We start from the raw sequence: 26555 nt of genomic DNA, 5'->3' as shown, positions 1-26555 counted from the left end.
ATCGATCATGTCAAATGTTAAGCTTTAAGCCTGGTGAATGAAATGACACATTATTTTGTCATGCATGTCACCTCTCCTTCAACTCTCGTGTTTGTCAGCATCTAAATAATACACTCTTTGCGATCTTAAAACGGATCACATGTGCACCAGTTTCAACAATTCAGTTGGAGGTGATGTCTCTCTAGAAGGATGAACTCTGCAACACTGTTTAGCAAAATGGCAATGTTATGGCACCAAATAAAACAAAAATAATTTCTTTCAAAGATTTAATAGGTCACCATGGCAACAAAAGGGCCATCTGAAAGCACCCTACATTATGTCTTTAAACACTAATATCTTAACAATGAACTCGGTGACCGCCAATTTCTATTTTTGGAGCAGATTCAGAGACACCTAAAAAATTTCCAGCTGTGAAGGTGGCTATGAATCCGGTTCACATATTTATTTATTTATTTTTAATTTGCAGAGAGTTTGATCTAAACCTGTAATTACCTTCTAGAAATAATAACTTGGGGTCACCGGCAACACCATAAAAAGCAAGATAAGGTAAAACAAACCCCATTATGAGGTTTTCTTATGCAGAATTGCAGTAAGGAACAATTACTGTAGCATGGCAGCCTAGTGTGCATCCGCAGAGACCCAGGGGTAGATAGGTGGGCGGGGAAAAGTCAAAATGGGTGAGTAACCAAGAACGAAAGTTAGATCTCTCTCCGAGGTGCCTAAGACCTATTGCGTCATGTTGAAGAAAAAAAAACGTGAAAGTCTTTACATATTTTTAGATTTTACAGACTCATTTATTTCTGTTACTGATCACAAAGGAATGAGACAATCACAACGAGAAGCAGACGCCTTCAGCAATCATGGCAAAGCGCAGGAAGATCATGCTCAGGAGCATTGTTTCCATTCTAATTGGTTGAGAAGCTGGCCCAAGATGTTTTGGGCCAATCACAGCAATCGGAAGCCCGGGCTTATTTGCCGAAGGCGAGGTGAATATTTGTGAATAAAAACAGAGACAGAGTCGAAGTTTTTATTTACCGATATTCACCGAGCCTGAGCTGAATAATTGTTTTAGTATAATTAAGTTGGTGATTATTTGAAGAATATGCATTTTCTTCTAAACAATTAATTTCTTTGTCTTTCAATTCGACAAAACGGCTTGCGGCCATTTTAAAAAAAACGCTTATGCGATTATCGCGTAATAATCACCTCAACGGCATCCAATCAGCGCAGAGAATTTTCATTTACCACCTATGTAACTGTACTAAGAAGCGATATCCAAACACTAACAACTTGATTGCATTATCAACTTTGCGCTACAAAGCAAGTAGCCATAAAAAGCAAGAATGAAATCGCTTTTGGCTATAATTATTTAAAAAATGAGAAAATGAGTTAAATAGATTTAGCAGTACTTTCCTATAAGGAAAGAGTGCTCGTTTCTGCAGTAATGTGAGAACAAAAACAACTAGTTGGCAAAATATTACTGGTTAGTTCCAATCTCAGATGAAAGCCCCAAGCAGAAAAACAACATGGTTATTTTCCTAAATAAAAAATCTAAAACACTATTATCATATTCCACTGTGCCTCAAAAAAGGAAGAAACTAGATAAGTTGCGTGAATAAGGGAAGAACGCAGTCAGGACGAGCAGTGAATCAACCCACAAAGACTTTCTAAAACATCAAGTCTTCCACATTTTCGTAGAGTTTCTGGTCGTAGTCTTTCATATTGATGAGCCTCTGTGAAAAGACGAAAAAAGATTTGATTTGATTTGATTTGAGTTAATGTGTTGATTTCAGTTTACAGTGTCCCCAATTAGTAATCCTGCGCTAAATTATAAAAGACTAGACACTTCAATAAAGTTTTTACCCTTTCCTTTCCTTTCCTTTCTTTGCATGGATACACTACAACGACAATGTAATGGGGGGGGGGGGGGGGGGGGGGGGGCGCCGTAGAGTGTCCCTTACGTGTTTCTGTTTTATTGGTAAATGAACCACAATTTTTGGCGTCTACATAACATAATTCGGATCTAATTGGACAACTCTGAAATTTTCCTCAATCAGCCTGTTTTGTTAGTGATACATACAGTTCGCCATTTTAAAGGACCAATCAGATCTCTCATTCATGTTGAATCTCATTATATATCTTTAAAATTCCTGTTTTTTGATTTTATCATTAGTTGTCACACCTATTGTTTCTTTGTCATTATTACTAAGTTACGTATCTCGCTTGTATAAATTTAAACGATTATATTAAAGCATACGGCATCCAGTAAATAAGTGCAAGCAATTCGCTTGTTTCTCATGCGTTTTACCGCTGACTGCGTTTTGTTCTTCATAAAGCTGAGATAGCCAAAGAAAAAAGTCTTTACGACATCGGTCAAATAGAATGAATGACCATTCCGTAAAATATGCGACACTAATTACTTTCTCGTAAGGGACAGAGAATATGATTCGGCTCTTGTCATTATCATCATCACGTGCACCATCAACATCATAGACATCGTTATTATTATTTCTGAGCCACAATTCACTTAAGCATGGCTAAAGATTTAATTTTCTCTCAAAAAAGAAACGACAATTTTCAATTTACAATACATGTTTCGACATACTCATGTCATCTTCAGTTGCAAATGAGCTTTTTTTACGTTTGTGCACTTGAATTTATATTAAGGTACGTTTCAAAATTACGTATCAGAACTTGCGTACAATTTGAATATGAAGTATGAAATGCCAGGAAACAAAAATAGCGCACACATAGCAATAAAATAAAAGACAAAAGAACAGCGTAATTAAAAAGAAAGAGAGAAATCTAAATGCCTCAACTGCTGATTAAGAATGGGATTTTCCCAGTTAATGTGCAATGCCTCTTTGATCCTAATTTGGAATTTTGAGGCGGCAGAATCTAGATTTTATTTTCCTATTGCAATTTTCATTGATTTTTTTTTTTTTTTTTTGGCGTTCCTAATATACTTCCTCACTTATCGATTGCTACCCAAGGTCAAGTGGAATTCAAGTTATTATTTTCTGGGAAAAGACGTTTCAGATAAAGTACTTCAAAAAGGTTTCGACTCGGGACCTCCTGATTCATGGATGATCCATACGAAAACAAGTTTTCCGAAAACTGCAGGATGCCTTTTTATTATGATTACCCGGTTATATTTAATTGTGTGATTCGAAACACACCTTATCCAGCTAATTTCGTGTATTTCTCCCAGTAGTGCTAAAGAAAAGAATGAAATGTTGTTGTTTTTCTTTTTTGTTTTTTTAATACTACAGCAAGAAATTTGTAAAGCACCTCTTTTCCGGTTTGGATTCTCAGTAATCATGCGGATTTCAACTCCACGTCAACTCGCAGTTTGAACTATAGTTTGAATGCAGATTTTGAAATGTGCAATTGAACTAAATGTGAAACACAAGTGTAAGATAACGTTCGGTAACAGAGGATAAACAAAAGAGTAAACATCCTCATAAAAAGCACAACACTGAAACAGATGAAGACAGACAAAAGCACTAAGTTCATTTATATATATTGTGTTTTTGTTGGTTGTACCCTTACGGATTATTCATTGCTTCGTTTTCATCATTCTGAATGTTGTCTTCAGAAATTACTTAAATTACCTTGTGTTGGTTTTCCATCAGTTTAAGCTCGCGTCGAAGATGTTCAAACGTTGGGCGATCGTGGGGTACCTGCTGCCAGCAGTTTAGCATGAGTTGGTACCTGTACAAATAGTAATAGCCATTATCAGTCCCCGAATATTCACGACGACCCTCGTTTATCAGTCGGGTATTCTCGCAAGATATAAAGTGAGCTACATTTACACGGAAAAGGTAGAATTATTTGTAGGAAAGTAGCAATCAGTCCTTGAGATAAAGAACATAAAAGTGATGCAAAATGCAAACTTATGTCAGCAAATAATTAAAAGAGCTTCAGCGGCATGTTTTATCGGCACAAACAATCAACACACCCGGAAGTGCATTTTACATTTTGGTACATTTCTTTGCCTTTATCGTCATGACAATAGGGAGCTTAAGAAATGACGACGGCGACGGCAACAATGCCACAAAAGTGAGATATCATTGGTTAAAAAACTATAAATAACCGTGCTGCATGTGCAGCACGGACTTTAGCATATATCTTTGCGGTACTCTGCATAACGGCGACGTAAAATCACCAAATTGGAAGTTTTGACGACATTGTGAGCATGCAACTGAGGAAATCTTTCATTCTCTATTTTCACTCTGAAACCGCTAGATCCAATTTTTCAGCATGCTTCGCCAATATTGTAGGACATGAACGAAACGGACAAATCGCGAAAGAGTTATGATAAAGCGAGTTATATTTTCAGGAGACACCGTTTGCCTTCGTAGATCTTGAGGTACCTATTGATGGGAAAGTAGCAAATTTTTAAGGTTATGTGGGTGACATGAACACTTGAAACAAAGTTTCAATTTTCTCCCAAACCTCCACAACGTTCACGCCACTTGCGTTTAAAAAGGCTCCACGCTCAACTACTGGGAATAGTCGAGACGTGATTAAAATAAGGCAAGTTGCATTTTTACGGGGCGGGGGGTAGAGAAACCCCACCCCCCAGAAGAGTTTATTTTCGTCGTCCATGCTCGAACTCGTCACCAACATAGTCACAACCTTGTTACCATCATGATTTTCATGATGGTTGCCATCAGTGCACTTATGATATGCGAGTCATTATTGTGAAAAGGGGGATAAGGAGAGCCACTTGATTCTAAACATCAAATCGTAAAATACAACGAGAAGTTATTGAATCTTACAGGGGCTCCGCTACATGATTTGGTTTAGGCATCCGGTAGCCCTCATTGAGTAACTCCATAATCTTTCGCACGTTTATCCTCGGATAGGGTGATCCACCTTAATTGAACGAGAAACAACATACATCTTTCAGGAATGAAAATATTGTACAAGTGCAGGAAAACTGTAATTCGAAAAATGTTTATCAGAAAACTCAATTCTTTGAAAAATATGCGAGACCTACCAATAGTGAAGATCTCGTAAAGTACCACTCCAAAACTCCAGCTGCATTATAAAAGATATCAGTTAATAAAGAGTTCATTTAGTTAGTGCTCACTTCTTTTCAGACTGTGATGCTAAGTGAAGAAAAAACATTGACATAATGCAGGCATTGCTTGTATTGGTTAAGGAGGTCACGTGACTGAACATTGGTTTATTCAACCTAAGCTACGGCCAGTGAAAAATAAACCACACCGATTAATATCGCTACTTACACATCACTCTTGGTTGTATAACGACCAAACATGAGAGCTTCGAAAGCTGTCCACTTCACTGGGATTCGCCCCTGCAGAATAACCCAGACCCGATGGCATTTAAATTGAAAGTATTCAAAGGGAGAATTATATAGTCTTTTACTCACTTCATATGTCAATCCCACTATCCTAGAACTTTTTTTTAGAAAAACGAGGTAAATTAATCACAAGCGGTTTTTAATGTTGATTTTAAACCCGAAAACATTCTGAAAAGCAGTAGTTGGTTCCATCATTGCTTGGGGTGGTATACATAGGGTGGCACTTGCGAGACCGCTATGAGGGGAATATTGTAAAATATAAGGTACACCTTTAATTGCACCGAATTTTGCGTGCATTATCGAAGGTGTCCAAACAACATTTCACCACGATAGTAGTTGGAAAGATCAAAACAAAAACTTTTAAGTTTTTGGTCTCATGTTTCCAAAAATCAAATATTAAAAAATCCCTTCCCCATTAAAACTCATTTGCCGACCAGGCCCTTGAAATGAGTCCTACAGGAATCTTTCCTGTATGATTTGTAGAAATCCAACATTTCCATCGATCGATGAGAAATCTGGCGTGTTTACTGAGGTCATACAGTTTCGAGTAAATGCCATTTTCCATGGTAAATTATCCCGCGGTGCCTCACACTTGGGTTTTCGCATTCCGTGTTAACCAGCCGTCACGCGTTACGAAGATTCCCGAGGTAAAAAGAAATGTCAATCAATTCATTGGTGGGAAACTTAATCACAACTTCATCAGCATCGTGATTGGCTCTTGCTCCTCGGGCATCAAAGCACCTTTCCAATTTACCACGATAAATTTCATGGGCGCTTCGTCTGATCTTTTAGTAAATTTCCATGGGAAATGTCGGTAGCAATGCGCTAAAGGGTCATTTATCGCGGTGCCCCGAGTAACGGCACCTATATTTACCTTACATACCAGGCGCGTAGCTGAGGTTTTTGGAGGGGTGTTCGTATTGACAGGAATATTTATTAAGGGGGGCTATTAAATGCGAGCGCCGGAGGCGCGAGCCTCTAGGGGGGTCTGGGGGCATGTCCTCCCAGAAAATTTTGAAATCTAGAGGCCCGGAAATGCTGTGTTCAGCATTGTGCTAGTCAATGTTTCAAACTCGATGGGGTGTAAAATAACAGGAATTTTTAGTCATAACAACAACATTTCCGACTTTTTGTTAACCTGATACCTTCATGCGTACATACCGGCTTTGTACACTAAACGAATTTCTCTTGTACCTATTTTCCTAACAATTTAATACTTTCCCGATACTTTTAGCGTTTTCTTGCAGGGTAATTTAAAAGCTGCAACGCTCAAAGTTTGTTTTTCATTCCTTCACTATTTGCTAAAAGCTGAAAACCAACAGTTTGTGTTTTCAGTCCTCCATTATTGACCACCAAAGGGGGTTCGTTCGAACTCGAACCAGTTTGTGTTTTCAGTCCTCCATTATTGACCACCAAAGGGGGTTCGTTCGAACTCGAACCCCCCCCCCCCCCCCCTTCCTTATCCTCTGGGAAAAAAAATGCTAATTTGGGTGGTGGCAACCGATGTAAGTTATCTGTAAAATGATATGTCTGGTTGCGTAGTAACGGGTAGCAAATTTGACACACAAATCTCTATTATCATAGTACGCATTGATCGCTAATCTAATCACGTATAAAGATCTAAAATATTAGCGCCTGACCAGTTTTCCGTCAAATTTCGGACCAAGAAAGCTGATAAAATTACAAAAATCTTTACTTACTATTCAAAATTTAAAATGGCCAAATTCGTGTGAAAAACTGATTTTTGTGCGATTTTTAACTCGCGCCTTTTTACTTTCTTTTTACACTATTACAGGTTGTCTTTTTAAACAATAAAGAGTCTTTTTGCAAGACCTCAGTTCTAATAGGTTTACTGAAGGCTACGGAGTCGTACCTTTGACTTCTTTTCATAAACACTTTCCACATGAACGTCCCTGGCCATTCCAAAGTCTGTCACTTTGCATGTTTCTCCTTCTCCGACCAAAACATTTCGAGCAGCAAGGTCTCGGTGAATGATCTATAAAGAAAATGCAATTTAACGATTAAATGGTTATTCAAACTACGGCGAGGGAAGTGATCGGTTCAACCTCAATTTTGTATCAAAGTTCAATCGTCTGCAAAGGAACAATCACAAATAAATTGCCTTTTAGTGACTAAGTTAAACTGGTCTCCGATAAAAAGAGTTAGGAAATCAGAGTAAGACTCTGCAGGGCCTCCCAAGTGTCAATGGGAGTCAGTGCGTTTAGCTAGTATTGGTTGAAGCGATCGATGTAATTCAAATAGCATCGAACTAAGTAAGATATGGCTCCCTAACCTGATTAATAAATAAATACATAAATACAGACGTAATTGACCGTTCCCCATAGGGGCTTTTCAGGGCCAATGAAACACAATCAACGAAAGAACAGGACACAACAACAAAAACTGTTAAGAATCCCAGCTGGCCGGAGGCAAACCAATCGGCTATTTACAAGTGCAGCTGGGAAGTCGAACCAGGGACTCCCAGGAAGAAATTCAACGAGTGGTCAGAGCGGGTCTTGAAACCGGGATCTCCGGATTTCAATGCAAGCGCCCTAACCACTGGGCCACAATGCCTCCTGATTATGCTAGAATGCTGCCAAATGGAAGGAAAAACTTGCAATGCGGTGCGTTATGAACTATCAAGAACTCAGCAAGCCGCACTCGAAAGCTTTGTCCTTTGCAACTGCGCATTTCGAGCTCTCTCAACTGAGGTGATCATGTGGTCATCGGCCGCAGGATCATGGCCGCCACAGTTTTTTTTTTTTGCGTCCGTAATTTTCTTGCAATTTGCAATCCTTTTTCACCTCAAGTCGTCGTTCTTAGTTCCTCTTCACCCTAAAGATACTAAATTGAGATTGGAAGCGTATTATAGCGCCGTAACTTCCCTAAATGGTGAAGCTATCTTTCGTCGTTTTGTCACTCGTATTAGCCGAGTGCATTTCAACACGGCGTCTCAACTCTCCGGCTACAAACTTCTCTACGGGCTTCTGCTTACGTGAGGTGACATTTCGACTAACCTAGGACCTTATTCAACGTTTAACTTTGGCCTTTGCGACCTTCGGTGGTTTCACGCTGCATGTCAATCGATCGGCTGTTCGACTTTCTCCGCTCTTAATAACAGTGGTGTGGCCATTATGCTCATGCGACTGTCCATATTATTCGACATTTTTTCCTTACCACAATCTGGACCTGACAAACATGTTTGAAGCCCTCTCAACTTCAAATGGCCCAGTTGGACAAACTCCAACAAAAAGCCCTTGGCTACCTGATCCCCTTGTGTTAACAACAGCACAAGTAATGGACAGAGAAAGATTCGTCTTCCTCTTCGATTACTCAATTTAAATTAAAAAAGAAAGGCTGAGTTTAGTAATCTTGTGGAAGCCACACATCCTGACATAATTATATGCACAGAGTCCTGGCTCACTCGTGATATAGCAAGTGGTGAAATTTTCTCCTATACATGGTGTCTGAAAAACACCAAGGGAGTGGTGTGTTCATAGCAGTCTCCATTGATTTTGTGTGTTCTAGGGAACGTTCTTTGGAAACAGACTGAAATCCACTGGGTAAGAAAGAGAGACATCATACATGCTGGAAAGGAATCGCGTTATAGGAAGATCAAAAACTGCGATGCTTCTGATACCCCGGAAGCCAGTAAACAGTGTTGGTCCTCCATCAAGCATGCAAAATCAAACATCAGTAGTGTACCTCCCTTGAAAGTGCAGTCACTGTGACCGATACATTGGAGAAAGCTAATTCAGTGAAAGCCACTTTTTTTACTTTGTATTTCCTCCCACTACTGGGGACTCCTGTCTCCCATTCGACACCTGCAGCCCTTATCCAGACATGCCAGACATTGACATCTGCATCGAGGGCATTACAAAGCTTATTGAACGTTTAAAACCTGAGACCAAGAGTGCTGAAAGAACTTGCTCCGTCCATAGCACCTGTTCTCCAAGTAATTTTCTCATCCTTTCTTAAAAATCATTCTATACCTGATGACTGGAAGATGTCAATGATCACACCAATATATATACAAGAAGGGTGACATAGAATGGCCAATTAACTACAGGCCAATTTTACTGACCTACATATGCAGTAAGTTATTAGAGCATATTTCACAAGTAATCTGGCATCACATTTTGAGAGGCATAACATACTCTATCGCCTACATAGTCGATCTTGTGGGACCCAGTTACTTGAACTTACATCAACTCTTCAAGCTAATCTCAACGCAAGATCACAGATAGGCCCTATTATTATGGACGTCTCCAAGGCCTTCGACAAGGTCTACTACAAGAAACTCATATCCAAACTAGAGTTGTATTGAGTGAGAAATAATACCTTATTGTGGATTGCTTGTTTCCTTAACGGCCGCCAACAGAGTGCTGTGATCGATGGAGCTCCAACAGTCTTCTTATCTTCCAGTTCTTTCCGGTGGCCTTATAATTTAGGCTCCGCGATTGCGCCTACTCTATTCCTGGCCTACATAAATGACTTACCAGAATATGTGAACCCTACTGTTCACCTATTTGCAGAAGATACGGTCATGCATTTGATAATTCATTCAGAAGACCAGTGCAGGCAATAGCAATCAGACCTGGACAGGCTACAAGCATGGGAGAAAGACTGGCTCATGGAATTCAACCCAGAAAATTGCAAAGTCCTCGATCCGTGTGACACGAAGGAAAACAGATATCTCTACTAAAGCTCAACGGGCATACTTCTGTCTGGTTCGTCCACATCTAGAGTACTCTTCCACTATTTGGGACGGAGGGGGTAGAGAACAATGGCTCCCATAAAGTTGAGATGGTTCAGCGGCGTGCAGCTAGATGGGTGCTTTCCAACTTTCATCCCAAGGATAGAGTAAGTAATATGTTAAACAAGCTTGGTTGGTGCTCCCTTGAACATAGGCGCTGTGATGCTCGCCTAGTGTTCATGTACAAGATTACTCAAGGCTCTGTAGCGGTTGAATGCTCTCGCCTGCTCCGCTCCATTATAAGAACGCCGGGCCACACCCATCAACATTCATATCTTCCCATACCTTCTTACACATCACCCTATCAGCTCTCGTTTTTTTCCCCCAGAAGTATTGTCTCACAGCTGTCTTAATAGTTGTTTTACCTATATATTTGGTATTTATTTACTTACTTTCTTATCTTTTTTATCTATCTACTTATTTCTTTACGTATCAATTTGCTTTCTTCTGTATTTTTTTCACCGCCCACTGCTGATAATCCGCTTAAAGAGGGGAAGCAGGTACTGGACGATAGATAGGTAGACAGACAGACAGACAGACAGGCAGACAATTATATAATTATCGCACGCAGTCTAACACAAACTCGTTCCCAGATCCCACGTGTTCTTTAGTCATCGTGTCCTGGCGCTGACTAAAAACATGTGAGCTCTGGGAAGGAGATTGACGGAATCTTCACAGTCCAAAGTTAAAAATATATTCATTTTCATCCATTTCACTGCCATTCATTGAACTCGTACTCACAGGACAAAGTACGAAAACTCAAGTGACCAGTTCCCAAATAGCTTGATAGTTTAAATGGTAGAGCTGTGCTGTGCCATCTCATGGTCATGAGTTCTAGGTTTGAGTCCAGTTTAAGTCTGATTTTTCATAGGGTTTTTTTTGAACCTGCTCAACTTAACTGGTTCAAAATTTTCACGGTCCACAGTTCAAGATTTGAGGCCGTCATATATCTCACTTTCATTACTCACATTTCTTGAAGACAAATAACTCATGCCATCAGCTATTTGCCAGGAGATCTTCATTAACTGCAATGAACTCAGATGTGTTTCTGGTTTAACATCCGGGTCCTTGAAGTATGTGTCATTTAAACCTCGGCTCTTTCTCAGGTAGCCCAGGAGATCACCAAACGGGACATATTCGATGATAACAAGTATGGGATCTTTAAGGTAAAGACATACAAAGGAATTTAGAATCAACGAAATCGAAAAGCTATCCTAAAGGTGCGTCAGTGTCTATGGAATGATTTTCATAATGTCTACCGTAGATTCATACCAAGATAAAATGCAGGATATTTCAGTGAAAAACATCAAGTGTGGTCATTTAATCAGATATGTCCAGAAATGTACACAATTAGATGCATGACGATTTTGATAAGCGTCAAAAAGTGTCCCCTTGCTCAAAACTTGCGTCTGGGAATAAAGACAATCAACGTCATAAAGTGTTCCCCCAAAACTCCAGTCCTCCAGTGAAGTTACCCTCGCAAAAAATAACGCCAACCGTTATACTTACGTTATGTTGGAAATGGGCAGAAAATGCTAGAGACTTGAAAGGAAACTTTGAGTTGGACATCAAAATTGGTTGTACGTCTAATAGCGGACATTAGGTAACAAAAAAATGTTACCTATAAATTTGGTTTTGGTCGCCAAACGACCGTTCAGCCCTCCACGTATGCCAATGTGACCAGTATCACGGGACCATATCTCGGCCTCAAGTTTAGAGTCCACCGAGGTGGCCATATCCAGCTAATTTACATCTGCTGAACAGTATCACGTGACCACATTGCAAGCTCAAGCGTAGAGCTCATCGTGGTCAGCTTTTTTTTTTTTTTTTTAAAGTTAACTTTACTGGTGACCAGGTACTTGGTTTCGATTGGATTGTAAGGATAATCTCATTTCCGGTCCCCGCGCGGCGTCTGGGTGCAAATAGACCCGCAAAACAAAAATTGTGTTACTTCCGGTTTTTTCCAAATTTGGTGTGTTCATTGCGAATCAAATAAGCCAATCATCTATCAAGTCAGAAGATCATTTACAACAGCCCTCTTAAGGCGTAACAGAGTGGCCCCCTCCGTGAAGGACTTTATGTGGCTGGTTTGTGCAAACATAATTGCTTTTTAGGGACTGTTTAGAATAATTTTTCACAGAAAAACCTCTGCTAAAGGATGAGAAAAATTCCAGGAAATAAAATTCGAGCAATTTTAGAACGGCAGCTGGAAAACAACACAGAAACTTTGAGGTTAGTGATGAAGATAAACATTTGCGAACGAGCCAGTATTTTGAGCACATGATTTTTCAATTCCACGAACTACTTCATGGCCGTCTTATTCACGTTAACAATCGCTGAAGATCATCAAATTAACCTCTTGTGGATGGAACTTCATATTTTGTATTTTTGTACCAGAACACGTAGTTTTTAACTATCCTCCTTTTTACCTCAAACACTAAAATATTTTAATATTTTTTTTCTTAGTGCGTGTGTGGGCGGAATTCAACAAATCATGCAATCTGATTGGTTCCGGGAGCGGACCGGCGGAATTTTCTTACCCGGCCCGGTCACGGCGGCCGGAATCCTAGCCTTGGTTGCGTGAGCTTGTGCTTAATTATTATTATTATTATTATTATTACTATTATTATTATTATTATTATTATTATTATTATTATTATTATTACGTTTAGAAATATAATTGAAATAAAAATATTTTTCTTTGAAACGTTCAGTTTGTAAGTCGCTTTAACACTGCATTTGCTATCAAGCGCGGTGCGAGTCAAGAACTAAAAAAGTAGAACGCAAACGGCGGTGGCAAAAAAGGCTAAACAAGCGGATGACTGAAATAAACTTAGTGACTTAACGTTCCTATGTCTCAACATACATCTTCAGAGGTAACCGTTAGCTTAATTCTTTTAAATATATAATCCCAAAAATTCTTCTGAAGATGTATGTTGACACATACGAACCGTTAAGTCACTTAAAATTTATTTCAGTTATGCGCTTGTTTAGCCTCATATTTGTCACTGTAGTTTACATTCTATTTCCAGTCAAGCTTCGTTTTCCAAAGAGGAAAACAATGTACAATTAAAAAAGTGACTTCCGAGAGGCAGGGAGATGGAGAGAAAGAAAATAACGAAAAATAGCGAAAAACTGTGACCTCGGTCTTGAAGAAGCTGCCCTCGGCCTGCCCCCACTGGCAGCATTTTAAAAACTTCGGTCACAGTTTTTCGCTATACGGACCTCACAGCTGGCAAATAACATGTATATACTTTTGCGAATTTTTCTACCTACAGTTATCTTTCTGAAAAGTCCTTGGTTTTATGCTAATTGTTTTTTTTTTCTTTTTCAGTGTAAAGCCTATTTTATAACCTTTAAAATGAGATACTCTGAGCCTCATTGATATAGGTATAGGTATAGGTCTTTGAGGACCCACGTTATTAGGGGCTAGGGGTCAATAGCCCATGAGGCGTAGCCCTTGAGGGCGAAGGGTCTAATGAACTGTTTTAGTATCACCCAACTAGTCGCACAGAAAAGGCAATAACAAAGTTAGCAAATGCAAGTTGAAGAAATATTTATTTGGGAATAAAACAAAAGAAAGCGTCACGCTTTTCGCTACTCGAGGACTTTACTAATTGGGTGATACTAATTGATTTCAGAGGAGGCTGTCAACATGGTGAAAGTGAACATATTCTAAGTTATATCTAAAGAAGAAGAGTATAAATCACTGTTACCAGATATAGTGACGCATCCCAGTAACTTGATAACATGTGGATGAGGTTTCAGCGTCTTCATTACTTCAAGTTCCGACATTAAGTCCTTTTTTTCCATCTCTTGAGCGTTTGCTACACGTTTCAAAGAAAACGAATAATAATTTTGAGTATGCGCAGCAGATGATCTTGTGCCGCGATGGAGGCGTGTATACGGGATACGCGGAGGTGGATGATCAAAGACAAGCTTAATTAAGGTCAATGATGATAAGACTGAGTTAAATCTTATTGGCACCCGTGCTCAGCTAGAGAAAGTGAAGTTGATAGTCTAGATATTTATTTTCATAGAATGTTTGTCAAGTGTAGCACTATTCATACTATTATTTGTAAAGCGCATTTGAAAACGGTAATGTTGAATTTGCGCAATAAATAAATAAGTAAACAAACAAATAAATAAATAACTAATATTAGTATAACCCAACTAGCGGACTAATGCAAATCCTGCATTTTGATTGGCTACGCTACTAGAGGACTATTATCAATAGTACTAGTCCTCGAGTAGAGAAAAGCACGACGCTTTCTTTCTTTTTATTCCCAAATAGATATTTTTTAAACTTGCATGTGCCAACTCTATTATTACCTTTTCTGTCCGACTAGTTGTATGATTCTAAAACAATTAGACTATTCGCCCTCAAGGGCCGCGGCTCAATAGCCCCTTTGGCTTCGCCTCATGGGCTATTGACCTGTTTTAGCCCTTGCGGACTACGGGTTTAATTGTTAAATAATAATAATAATAATAATAATAGTAATAATAATAATGATAATACCTTTATTTTATATAGCGATAATTCGAAGGTTAAAAACTGCTTTACAATGACAATGAATTAAAAACTAGATTATAGAATTATGTACATAAGAATAAAAGTAAATGTTTACAAAGAATGTTTTTATAAAAAGGGGCATAATCAAATAATTTTTATAAAACCTAGTATCTAACGACAACATCTTTAACCAAAAAAATAAATAGTAATAATAATAATAATAATAATAATAATGATATTATTATTATTACTACTATTACTATTACTGTTACTATTACTATTACTATTACTATTACTATTACTATTACTATCATCATCATCACTATTATTATCATCATCATCACTATTATTATCATCATCATCAGCGTCATTTTCATTATTGACGATGGACTTTAGCTTGTGTGATTTTCCATGGAAAAGTCAGGCTTTCTTTAGCATTTTCAGTCGTTTCAGTTATGCTCGTCGATAAAAAAAAAGACATTTCTCCGAATTATCTCGTGACCCGCAGCAAAAATGTCACCCTAACATGGAAAGACGTCCCTTCAACCGAACGCCCATCTGGCTTAGGGATGCCTTTCGTCGTTATGGAGCGACATCGTTCCACTTTCTATCAACTTTTCTTTTATTTTCATTTGTCCCGTTGGTGGAAGGTTGATCTGGTTCTATCTTAGGAGACAAGTCCTTAAACGTAGTCAGTTTGTGGCGAAATAATCAACCTCTTTTTTTTCCACTGAGAGTGAGACTTTTACTCTGTCTAACGCCACACGATCTTAATCGTCAATGCAATGGGGGGGAGGGGGGGGGGGTGGCAGGGAGGGCCTCTTTTAAGGGTGAATGGGTAAAATAAGGATTGGCTACATTTGGCACCTTTAAGCATTTTTATAGCTACGGTTATTGTTCCTTCCATCCATGGCAGTTGTGAAGCTCTTCCTTGTGCAATTTGTCCAAAGGATCCCTGGCCAATCACTTTGTCAATGATTACGCTTTGTCTCGAAACTTCCCAGGATCGAGTTCCAGGATGAAGAGAGGAATATTCATGTATTTCAGAGTAAAATGATTTTTCACTCATCCTTCTCTGTGAATCTGTTACTTTTCGCAATTCCATGTATTGAGGTTGGGAAACTGTATTAATATTGCTGTAGTCAGTGTCCGTTTCAACTTCTGCACCTATGTTCTATAATGTGGAAGAACGGTATCTGCTTAATGATTGCTAACAACTATTATTATACATCAGACTCACTATGAAAAATCCGATTGGTCGAGAGCATTCAATCAATTCACAATAGCTTGTGAACTTGACATGATAAATGCAATATCTGCTGCAGATATTGCATTTATCATGTCAAGTTCAACGTCTGCCTGGTTACTAAGCCCCTTGGAGTGTTCTCCTCAGAAATAAAATGGCTGAACGCTTCGCTTCTGTTTCTGAGGATGAATTATGTGAAAAATGTATAATAAAACAATTATTGAATTCGGTTTTCGCATGATATCATGCATTATCAAAGCCTCGTGTCTGTGATATCATGCTCAACCTCATCCAAAAATTGTTTAATATACATCAAACGTAATGCTGATCCCCGTAAAATGTTGTCATTTTGCCCTGAAGGAATTTATCACCTTTACCAAAAATAAAATTTGGAATGGCCTTTGCAGTCAAGACGAAAATTCAATTTTGACTAGGCGCCTCTTACTCGTTCTTATCAATTTTTTGAACATTTTTGACCTACAGGGAAAAACCCGCTATTCAAATATATGCATTTATATCACTCATTAGGGAAATTTATACGGGAGAATATAAGACGAGCTAAGACGCCGCTTAAACAGGACGCGAACTGTACCATATAAATAGTTTTCATCTTATTTGGTTATTTATCATTATAAATCTAGCACACCCTCGAAGGATAACTGTGCATATTTAATGAGCAAAAACAAAAGCTTTGCACGCTGTGCACGTGCATTTTTCATTTTTGTACATTTCTTTCACGTTTGCGGCAAATCTACGACTTGAAATGGCCAATTCTCAAGTTTTAAGGAGAATGTGAACAAAAGGCAGCGAATTTGAGTTTTCTGTCGTAGATTCAATACCGCACCTCCTAATTCAGTTCCTGGGGAGTTACGCTAGTTTTTAGAAGTTAGACAAGCCGACATAACGACGAAAAAGATTAATAAACCTGAACTTGCAATTTTGAATGAAGTTTTCGTTACCGTCGCGTCGCAGATCTTAAAGTCCCTAGCGTCTAAAATAAGACGCGAACGCTTTTTTGTACCATTATACGAGCAGTTCGCGTCTTACATAAGACCTGTCTTATTTTTTTTCCCGTATAAATGGCCCTAATGAGTCCTTTTACGGGAACACATGAATCCAACAACTTGGCCTGCTCCCAACAGGGTGACTTCATAGCTCAGTTGATAGAGCACTGCACCGGCATCGCAGAGGTCGTAGAGGTTCGAATCCCAATGAAGTCACCTGAATTTTTCACGTGTCTAGAAGAGACAATTGCTCAAATTGTGCAGATAAGTGCGGGGGCCATTTCTCCCTTTCGTCTATAGCCCGCACTTCAAATTTGTACATTTATTTCATTATAGGAAAAAAATGAGCTGTAACATGACAGCCAGCATTTTAGGTTGCTCGCTGGTAGTTCACAAAGGCCCATAGACGACTCAAACTGTGCAGAACCAGACCGTTAGTGGAAGGCATATCGCTGACATCCACAAGACGAACGAGGCAACTGCTTAAAAATTCCCTAATTTTAAATTTATTTATGGCAGGAGCCCACGAATAGGAGCAATCAACGGCCATATATTCTTGTCACAGCTTTCAGATCGGTGGGAAACAACAAAAAGTTGTTTCTTTCTGAATTGAATGTCTCTCCGTTTTACAAACCTAGGCTTTTTTTGTCTTGTAATTAGTGCTGTAAGCGACTTGGGAATACGTAGCAAAATTTCGCGTAAGATTTAGATTGAAGTTTTCTAATGTTAACCGGAATAAAAGGGAGATCAGATAAATGCAAGTGCCTCATGAAGCCAATTTGTCCCTTCCAACACAGCAAGAGTTGAACTCTTAAAAGGTTCAATCTTTTTGTCTTTTTAGAAGCTATTTGCTTTGTCAACTTACAACTGGAGACCCATGTACAGATGCATGTGGTTCCTCTGTTCGTCTAAAAGAAAAATATGCAATCACCAGATAATCTTACCATTGTCGCGTAACAGTGCTCCAATACTATTGCAGTAAAATGAAATGGCTATAGTACTATTCTAAGTTGTAATAGTATTCCAAATTGTACTGCAATCTTCTCTTCCTGTTAAATTACCATTAACAACGCATTTTGTGGATTTGCAAAATGATTGTAGAGCAAATTGTGTGGACAGATGAAATGGCTAGCAAAATCGACTGTGGAAGGCTTAAGAAATTAATCAGTCGATTAGCTAACGACCATTAATTACCTATGATTTGGTTATTACTGAATCTGTTGTTGATAATTGTACTTATTTAGTAATTAATTGTGGTAGTAGTCGCAACAGAAACGGATCGATTATACAGCGAATCAAGCCAAGCAGATCAGGGTTTTTAGTTGTAAAGTTAAAGAGGAGATAAGAGTTTTCCAATTAAAACAAAAAGCCAAACAAAGACAGCGATGGCAGTAATGAAAGGCAAGAGGTATGCTGTCGAGAAAACAGCCACGAAATAACATTTCCCGGCAATTACGTTCTTTTCCATAGATAATCTGTTTGCTAGTGCTTGAAACTGCATTCTTTGGTTTTTAAACAGAAAGAAACTAAGCGCAAAGAAAGTAAGTGAAGGTGAAGAACAGATCCCTTGCGACCCACAAAGCGCCACCTATGCATATGGACACCAGACGATATAAGGTAGCTGAAGCACGCAACGTTTTAGAGAAGTGGACGGCAACCGGACGTGTCCCGTTCTCCTTTGCAACTTGCCTTGACACTGCCACATTTATGTTGCTAAGTATATTTTAAATATTAGAGACGATTAGCGTAAAAATGTGGGAGACACATCTGTCCTGGCATGTGAAATGTTCACTTCCGGTTTACGTCCATCCTCGTTCATGGGGGCAGTTATCGGGGTTGAAAAAGCTCATGTAATCTAGCTCTTTGCTTCACCAAGAAATCAAAGACTCTTACCGATCTTTTCTTCCTTCTAAAGTAGAACAAAACCAAAAAGACAAACAAAATTAATAATTAAATATAACGTTTATGTAGCCAGTATTAGTGGGTCATTTAGGCTCCCTCCACACATATCCGGATGTATTTGTTTAAAATGGAGACCTTTTCCTCCACTTTCAAACGAATACGCGTCCACACGTAGCGCATTCAAATCGTATTCACCCATTTACACGAAAACGCTAAAACAATGCGAATACGATAGTTTCCCTTACAAAGAATGCGCAAAGCTAGCAATTTATGAGCCCACACGCAGCAATTCGGTGACAATTTTTGTTTGGTGTTGATCGGTGTTCATGTTTAGTGTTGTTTCCATCTTCTAACATGTGGAAATCAGTAACCAGTAAATCTAAAAAAAAATAATCAGCCACTATAGTCTTAGCTGACAGGGAAAGCAACCTCGCTATGTTCAATCGCTTCCTTAAGGGGTGTGGCACTTAACTACAGGAAGACAATGGTTGCTAAGGAAGCTGTTAGTAAAGAGTTCTACAACATTGCATTGCATGGATGGTTCTATGAAGTTACTTTTTCAACGGAAATCTGACATCACTTCAATAAGAAGGCGCATGCACAACTAGTCCCAGTCCTCTGCCGTGCGTGTCAGTGAGAAACTTGTAAAAACTCTCAGGAAACGGAAGGAAGAGGCGGTGTTTTGACCGGATGGGAACCGTCCGATCATTTTTCGTAAACTGTAGCATGGAATTTCTATTTGGACAAAAAAAATGGAACTGATATTTTGAAAAGTGTATCAAAGAAGGGCCTTATGACTTGATAATTGTTTTGAGAAGTAATTTCTTTGAAAATTCCAGAGTTTTGAAGCAAACAAATGTTAAATAGAACACACTTGGCTAAAAAGGATAACTGTAGAGTTAAAGGGACTCAAGAAGTGGCTACTTTTTTATTGTTAAATTACTTTTTACTTTTATTTTTTTTTCAGAATAAAAACTAGCGATAAAAAACGACGTTTCGATCTCTCTGATATCATTTTCAAGTAGTAAAAGAAGCGAATAAAATCTGCATATATAAGTACAAATTAAGACGTGAGAATGTCCAAAGATAAAATATGTAAATACAAGCGCTAAAATGTAAGTGTTAAAATATTAAAATACTATATAAATAACTTGCACGGATTAAATCTACATGACTGTTGGTTAAAACGCTAAAGCGTGAGTGTTAAGATACCAAAACGCTATAAAGAACTATATAAAAAACTTCGCACGGATTGAATCTGACTGTTTGTTCAAAGTTGGTTTAAGCTCCTTTATAAAAAGCATTTCGTAGATGAGGCAATCGAATTTACTTTCGCACTTTCTCAAGATCTTAAAGTCACGATATATGTCACTAGGGACTGTTCCATGTTGCTCTTTAATGTGATTCCCGATTGAAGACGATCCTGAAAAAGCTGGTTCTTGGTGGCAATGTTCAGCAATTCAACCCTCAGTTTGAGGGGAGCTTGTATGAACAAATCGATGGTGTTGCTATGGGTTCGCCACTTGGACCCCTGATGGCCAACACATTTATGTGCAGTATTGAAGATCGACTTCAGGACCAAGGGAAATTACCCGAGTTCTACAAACGCTATGTGGATGACACATTAAGCATAATGCCCAACGTCGAAACAGCAAAATCATTCCTTTCTGTTCTGAAAGAGATCCATCCATCGGTTAGCTTCACCATGGAACTTGGCGAACACGGTAAACTTCCCTTCCTGGGAACGGAGATTCGGAAATGCAATGGTTGCTTGGAGACAAGGGTATACAGAAAACCAACTGACACCGGATTATTGCTGCATTACAAGAGCCACGTCGATGTTAGATACAAGAAGTCATTGCTAAAAACAATGCTGGATCGTGCCTTTAAATTGTCATCTACCTGGAAACTGTTCCACCTGGAATGTGACCGTCTCACACAAACGTTCTCCCGACTTCAGTACCCAGCCCAACTGCTGCAATCGACCATCAGTAATTTTGTCACCAAGAAAGTTTCCGACGAGGCAATTTCCACACGAGCATGTAACGTGAATGAAGCGCCTGTCAGAATAGTGTTACCTTTCAAAGATCAGAGATCGGCTAATTCAGCGCGAAGGCAACTTGGGGAACTGGGCCGAAAAATTGGAATTGATATTCACGCCGTGTATACAAGCCGTAAGATTGGACACCATATCAAACCGAAAGAAAAGAAGCCGCCTATCATAAACCAGCAACGCGTTGTTTACCATTACAAGTGTGGTTTGTGCGATGCAAACTATGTCGGGTATACGTGCCGACACCTCTATCAGCGCGTCGAGGAACACATGAAAGGATCGTCTTCAATCGGGAATCACATTAAAGAGCAACATGGAACAGTCCCTAGTGACATATATCGTGACTTTAAGATCTTGAGAAAGTGCGAAAGTAAATTCGATTGCCTCATCTACGAAATGCTTTTTATAAAGGAGCTTTAGCCAACTTGGAACAATCAGTCAGATTCAATCCGTGCGAAGTTTTTTATATAGTTCTTTATAGCGTTTTGGTATCTTAACACTCACGCTTTAGCGTTTTAACCAACAGTCATGTAGATTTAATCCGTGCAAGTTATTTATATAGTATTTTAATATTTTAACACTTACATTTTAGCGCTTGTATTTACATATTTTATCTTTGGACATTCTCACGTCTTAATTTGTACTTATATATGCAGATTTTATTCGCTTCTTTTACTACTTGAAAATGATCTCAGAGAGATCGAAACGTCGTTTTTTATCGCTAGTTTTTATTCTGAAATGTGTTTCAAAAAAACTACTTATAAGTTATTTTTTTTTACTTTTAAATTACTTTTTTCTTGTTAAATTATCTAAATTATAAATTTGTAACTTAATTAGTATTTTGTTTTATATAGTCTATATATATATATTTTTTTTCTTATTGTAAAGCGCAATAGATCATATGCATGTTTTTGCGCTGTATAAATATTTTAAATTATTATTATTATTATTATTATTATTATTATTATTATTATTATTACTTCAAGCGGTCCATAGCAACGATTTGGTAGTTAAGTGTCACCCCCCTTAAACACTCACCTTGAAAATTTAACAACATAAAATGAAACTGCATGCACGCATGCAAGAAGCCCAACAAGTAAAGACACAACTTGTCTAGAATCCTTCATCTTCATTTACGAAGACCGGGGATGACTGGACTCGAGCGATCACATCATCGTCTTCGAAAACTTTCGTTTTCGTCCGTCTTTACGGAAAGTCTGCGTTTTCAAATGCGTCCACTCCGGAGACCGTTTTCAAAAATCACCGTTTTCGGTGACCGAATACGCCGTTTACGTGTGGACAACTGGATACGTGTGGACAGGACCTTAAAATATTGCAACCCAACAAAGCCAACTGACTTCTTTTGGAAGACAAAAGAGCAAAAGAAAAAAAAAAAGAAGATATTGCAGGTTATATAAAAATCGTTGAGGTGCATGGGTTCACAATGGTATTGATAAATTTTCTATTAAAAATTTTGAATCCAAAAGCGCAAGTAAAAACGTTCTATTCTCTCTACCAGTATTGTGTGATGTTTCCGGAGTCAGTTGCGTTGCCCAAAAAGCCAGAAGCGACTTTAAGATGTACGACGGCGGGGTTGAAGAAAGTGTCGCAATGTCACCTCAAAATATAACTTTGCATTATTATACGTTTTTTCGAGATTTGTCCATCTCATTCGGGTCGTACAATGTAAGCAAAGTATCCTAAAAATAGCTTGGGTATGAGGGGTTTTAGAGCAAAATTAGGGAATGAAAAATTCGCCTTGAATTTGTACGCTCGAGCGTTGTCGTCGAAACCTCAAGTGTGGTAACTTCGCGTCGCTGTTTTCCAGAGTACCTCAAAAATATGTCATCAGTAATTATAAATTGCGTGCCGCACGTGTAACACGACTATTCTTCTTTCTCCTTCAACCAATATTATTGGTTGTTTTTATAATAGGGACGCATAACCCGTCCAGACGAATTATGGATGTCTCGTGTTATTCGTCTAGTGTAAAGAGGGACGAACTTAACAAGCATAATCTTCGGAAACGTTTTTGCTGCATCTGTTAAATTCGTCTAGTGTAAAGACGGGAACAAGAGACATTATATGTCTGGACTAACTATCCAGTTTATTGCCTCTTTGAAACTACCCACTTTAGCATTCTTCGAAGACGCACTAAACTGGATGATTGTTCATCCAGACGCATTATGCGTCTTGTGCACGTCTTTACACTGAACGAATGTAACAGACGCAGAAAAACATTTCGCCCAAGTTCTTCCCAAATCAATTATGCGTCTCTATTGTAAAAACGGCCAATTAACAAATCGAAAGTGGTTCAGCGTTGTCTGTACTTTCCACAAGTGAGGATGTTTTGTTAAGAAACGGGAAAAGTCCAGATGAAATTGAATCTGTGCTTGAAAAGGCAGTAAATTCAGATTTGGAGGGAAGAATCATGCCCCAAAATTCCACAGGAGTCTTTAAATAAATCATAATGAAAAAAGGCTTTGGCTTGACTTACGTCTCTTTCGCTTTCTAATTATAATAAGGCTAGCGACAACTGTAACCAGTACCAATACGGATAATCCAATGACTACCGCATATATAAAGTCGTTTTTCTCAGGTTCTGAAGGAGGTTCTGTTGAAGCAAAAAACATTACTTTATTGTTGTCTATTGCACTTATAAGACATTGGAAATCTTTCTCTTAGGGAGGGGTGGGTGCATGCCAGTTGTAACCAGAAACATTTATATTCGGAAAATTGATTTCCCAAGTACACTCTTTCCTTTGAAGGTGTCAATGTTTCTGTAGACCATTTCTTTGAAATTCTATCCTTTTTAAATACTACCTTTATGACCATTTAGTTTCGCTTTAGTGTCAAATGATCTTGCAAAGGATGGTTTTGCAGGTTAATCAACAAAAATGGCTGAATCAAGATGGCGGCTGCCAGGCACTTGCTTCATGTACTCCCGTAATTTCTCATGTTCCAAAACATCTAATTCGTCCCTAAAAGGTTGAGATGGTAATGTTGCGCCCCTCCGGCCTTTCTTCGCCCTTCATTATACAATGGAGAAAACCATAACTCACCTGGGATAACTGTCCCAACAACTACTTCGGAAACTTCAAATTCACCAAGCTTTCCATCTTCGGTAACTTCTCTCAGCAAAGCGTCTACTTCACTCTCACCCACTTCAACATCGAAATTGAGCTCCACATCGGCAATCACACTCCCTTTTCTACAATCATTAATCATAGTTATTCTAGAGAAAGAATAGCGAAGGAAGATTCTAGGCTTTTTCATTGAGCCACACAGCAATCTGCAAATTCTTTTCCTCGAGAGATACAAACCGAATTCAAATTGAAATTTTGCCAGCTGAGAATGCTTGAATCCTCTTGATTCTCTCTGAGGTCTTATTGGTGCAAACATGTATCCCATGCCGATATCAAGACGCAATAAATCCATTGAGTGGATTCGATGGTTTTACTTAATGTTTCGTTGCGTCATTCCCTTCATGATCATAGTTTCACTGGCGAATGTTTTACTCACCATTCATATTTTGGAAAGGACGACGCTATACACGCTATACACAAAGCGTAAATGCAATCTCAATTTCATGGGCTCCCAGTGAGAAAATTAAGCCAAAAGACTTTGCGAAACATTCCCAGGCTCCTTGTAATGTATAAAGACTGTCTAAAGAGCTGTTTTTATCCCCAAGAAGTATTTGGTCTGTTTAGAAATCTTTGCTGAGAACTGAAGTGTCCGAGAATTTTAGAGAATGATATACTGTTGATGTCTTCATTTCAGAAATTGCTGGCTGAACGTGGCCTTCTGAGAACTTCCCAGTGAACCATTTGTTCATCCGAAACTGTAAGGTGACCTTTTCGCCAACTGAAATATCCCTTCCAAAAAAGAAAGGTACTACTTTTCCCTGGTTGCGAATCTTTTTGGTGTTGTTTTGGTAAAGAAATATATGGCTGTTTGGCAATGTAGAACCGAAATTCTTAGAACAGTTTGACTCTCCCGAACACTTATTTCACCCAAGATTATCGTTGGGTGCCCTTGCAATTTGAGGATTTCTCTTGGCTAGTATATCAGCGAAGAAGCATAGAAGCATTTATCCACACTAGCCTTCAAGTTTTCAGTAACATCCGCGACAACTCACCTTAGCCTGCTTACAATTACGTTGGTCAATCCAGACCCATTCAATTCTTCAGCAATCTGTAAATGTAAGGATAATTGTTAACCCAATTATTCTGACCCGTTAAGCAATAGGGAATTTACGTCTCTATTAGAGAATGCTGTCACCACATTTGAACAATTATCCTTAATAAAATCAAACTTAATTATATCCCGTCCGCTAAAATTGCGTTCATAACTGCGAGGATCATAAATTCAATGACTTCGTATCCGCAGTTTAATATATGATTCATTTTATGTATCATCACATAGTTGATTTATCCATCACGGGAACCCACAAAATGACCAGCTCTCAACGTCGGTGGCTTCATATCTTAGCTGGTTAGAGCGTCACACCAGTATCGCGAGGTCGCAATGTTCAAACCCCGTTGAAGTCCTGAATTTTTCAGGCATCCCTACGCAATTGCTAACATTACGTTCATAACTGCGAGGGTCATAACTTCACTTGATTGGACTATTAACATTTTTTTTTCTTGCGGACGCTGTTCTGACTTCTTTTCTTTCTTTGTTTTTAGTAATGTCAATAAGTTTTGGCTTGAAAAAAAAAGGAGTCATGTTTTACAGTGAAGGTATAGAATTTGTAAAGAAAAGCAAGTTAATTAGTCGTCGAAGAGATCCAAAACAACAACAACAACAACAACAACAACAAAAACAAAACAAAAAACAAACAAAGCTTACAGCCCCTTCGATTTTATCGACGAACGTTTCTGTCATCTGATTCTCAAGATCCTCGTATTCAAGTTTAAATACTTCATTCCTGAACTCAAATCCAGCCTTGATGCTCAATGCTAGATTTTCTGTTTTAAAGAAAAAACAAATTGAAAGATTTAAACAAAGATAATTTATTCATTCAAAGTTGCAAACAGCCCAGGGAGAAAAGTGGAGTATCTGAAGACAATCTTTCATGATCAGTAGATCAGAGTAGAATGACAAACTACAACATTATAACGACAGACATTTATACGTCCAGCATTGAAATCGAATTCACGAAACATTGCTGAGAGATATGTGTTCTCAGTACTATGCAATTCCAGTCAAGTAAAACCTGAAACGATGGTACACAATTTAAAGGTCCAGATGAACTGTCTTTCTCGAGGCTACGCAACGCTCTTCACCTCGCATTGTATTTCTTTGCTGGAGGCATTTTCGAACAACGTTAATTAAAGTCGGTCGCATGCTTCCCGTTTACTTCCGTTTTACCACCATACAAAGTTTTACGTAATTAAAACTGATGTGGCAAATGGTATCAACAATTTACGTACCATTGTTTGTGCACATAGCTCCTTTTCTGCCTCTTTCACAGAGACATAGATATTCTCCAAAGTAACGGCATTTTTTTCCATCCTTGCATTTTTCCTCGCAATTTCCTCCTGTGAGATGTAATATCTGCATATTAAAATGTTGACAAAAATGTTCTAATGTCGCAACATAAGTTTAAAGTATAGCAGAGCAGGAGATGAAATGACTGTAGTGGTAAAAGGCAAGATGACTGAAGCACACAGGGGACAGGGACGCTTTCGTGCAAAGAAACGTTAACTGCGAGAAAGAAACCAGATTAACTCTACGTTGTTAAGAC

At 38.6% G+C, this 26555-nt stretch overlaps 2 protein-coding genes across 2 annotated transcripts; one reads left to right on the top strand and one right to left on the bottom strand.

Moving 5' to 3' along the window:
* Positions 1-252: 252 nt before the first annotated feature.
* LOC138030103 (proto-oncogene tyrosine-protein kinase receptor Ret-like) lies at positions 253-26317 on the bottom strand. Its single transcript, XM_068877976.1, has 16 exons — positions 26242-26317; positions 25658-25776; positions 24945-25000; positions 23869-24017; positions 23304-23420; positions 18745-18760; positions 17717-17759; positions 15469-15775; positions 13805-13915; positions 11057-11247; positions 7206-7328; positions 5256-5326; positions 5006-5046; positions 4785-4881; positions 3615-3714; positions 253-1733 (listed from the first exon to the last, which is right to left on the bottom strand). Exons 1-16 carry the CDS (start codon positions 26255-26257, stop codon positions 1668-1670), a joined length of 1623 nt encoding a protein of 540 aa, XP_068734077.1. The 5' UTR covers positions 26258-26317; the 3' UTR covers positions 253-1667.
* On the top strand, positions 20257-21226 carry LOC138030116 (uncharacterized). The gene has a single exon (XM_068877999.1). The coding sequence runs from the start codon at positions 20264-20266 to the stop codon at positions 21224-21226; it is 963 nt and encodes a 320-aa protein (XP_068734100.1). The 5' UTR covers positions 20257-20263.
* Positions 26318-26555: the final 238 nt, after the last annotated feature.

This window comes from Montipora capricornis, chromosome 13, assembly GCF_036669925.1.
Source record: "Montipora capricornis isolate CH-2021 chromosome 13, ASM3666992v2, whole genome shotgun sequence".
NCBI classification, from domain to species: Eukaryota; Metazoa; Cnidaria; class Anthozoa; order Scleractinia; family Acroporidae; genus Montipora; species Montipora capricornis.
Note: the sequence above shows the minus strand (reverse complement) of the source record. Positions and strands in the feature narration are given on the sequence as shown.

What these genes read in the sequence shown, in the direction of transcription:
- LOC138030103 (XM_068877976.1), bottom strand. An exon ending in GTAATTGTAAGCAGGCTAAG is followed by an intron (nt 24,018 to 24,944) that starts GTGAGTTGTCGC and finishes TAATGATTGTAG; the next exon opens with AAAAGGGAGTGTGATTGCCG. An exon ending in TTACGAGATCTTCACTATTG is followed by an intron (nt 4,882 to 5,005) that starts GTAGGTCTCGCA and finishes CGTTCAATTAAG; the next exon opens with GTGGATCACCCTATCCGAGG.
- LOC138030116 (XM_068877999.1), top strand. Translation starts at nt 20,264, where the DNA reads ATGGGTTCGCCACTTGGACCCCTGATGGCCAACACATTTATGTGCAGT.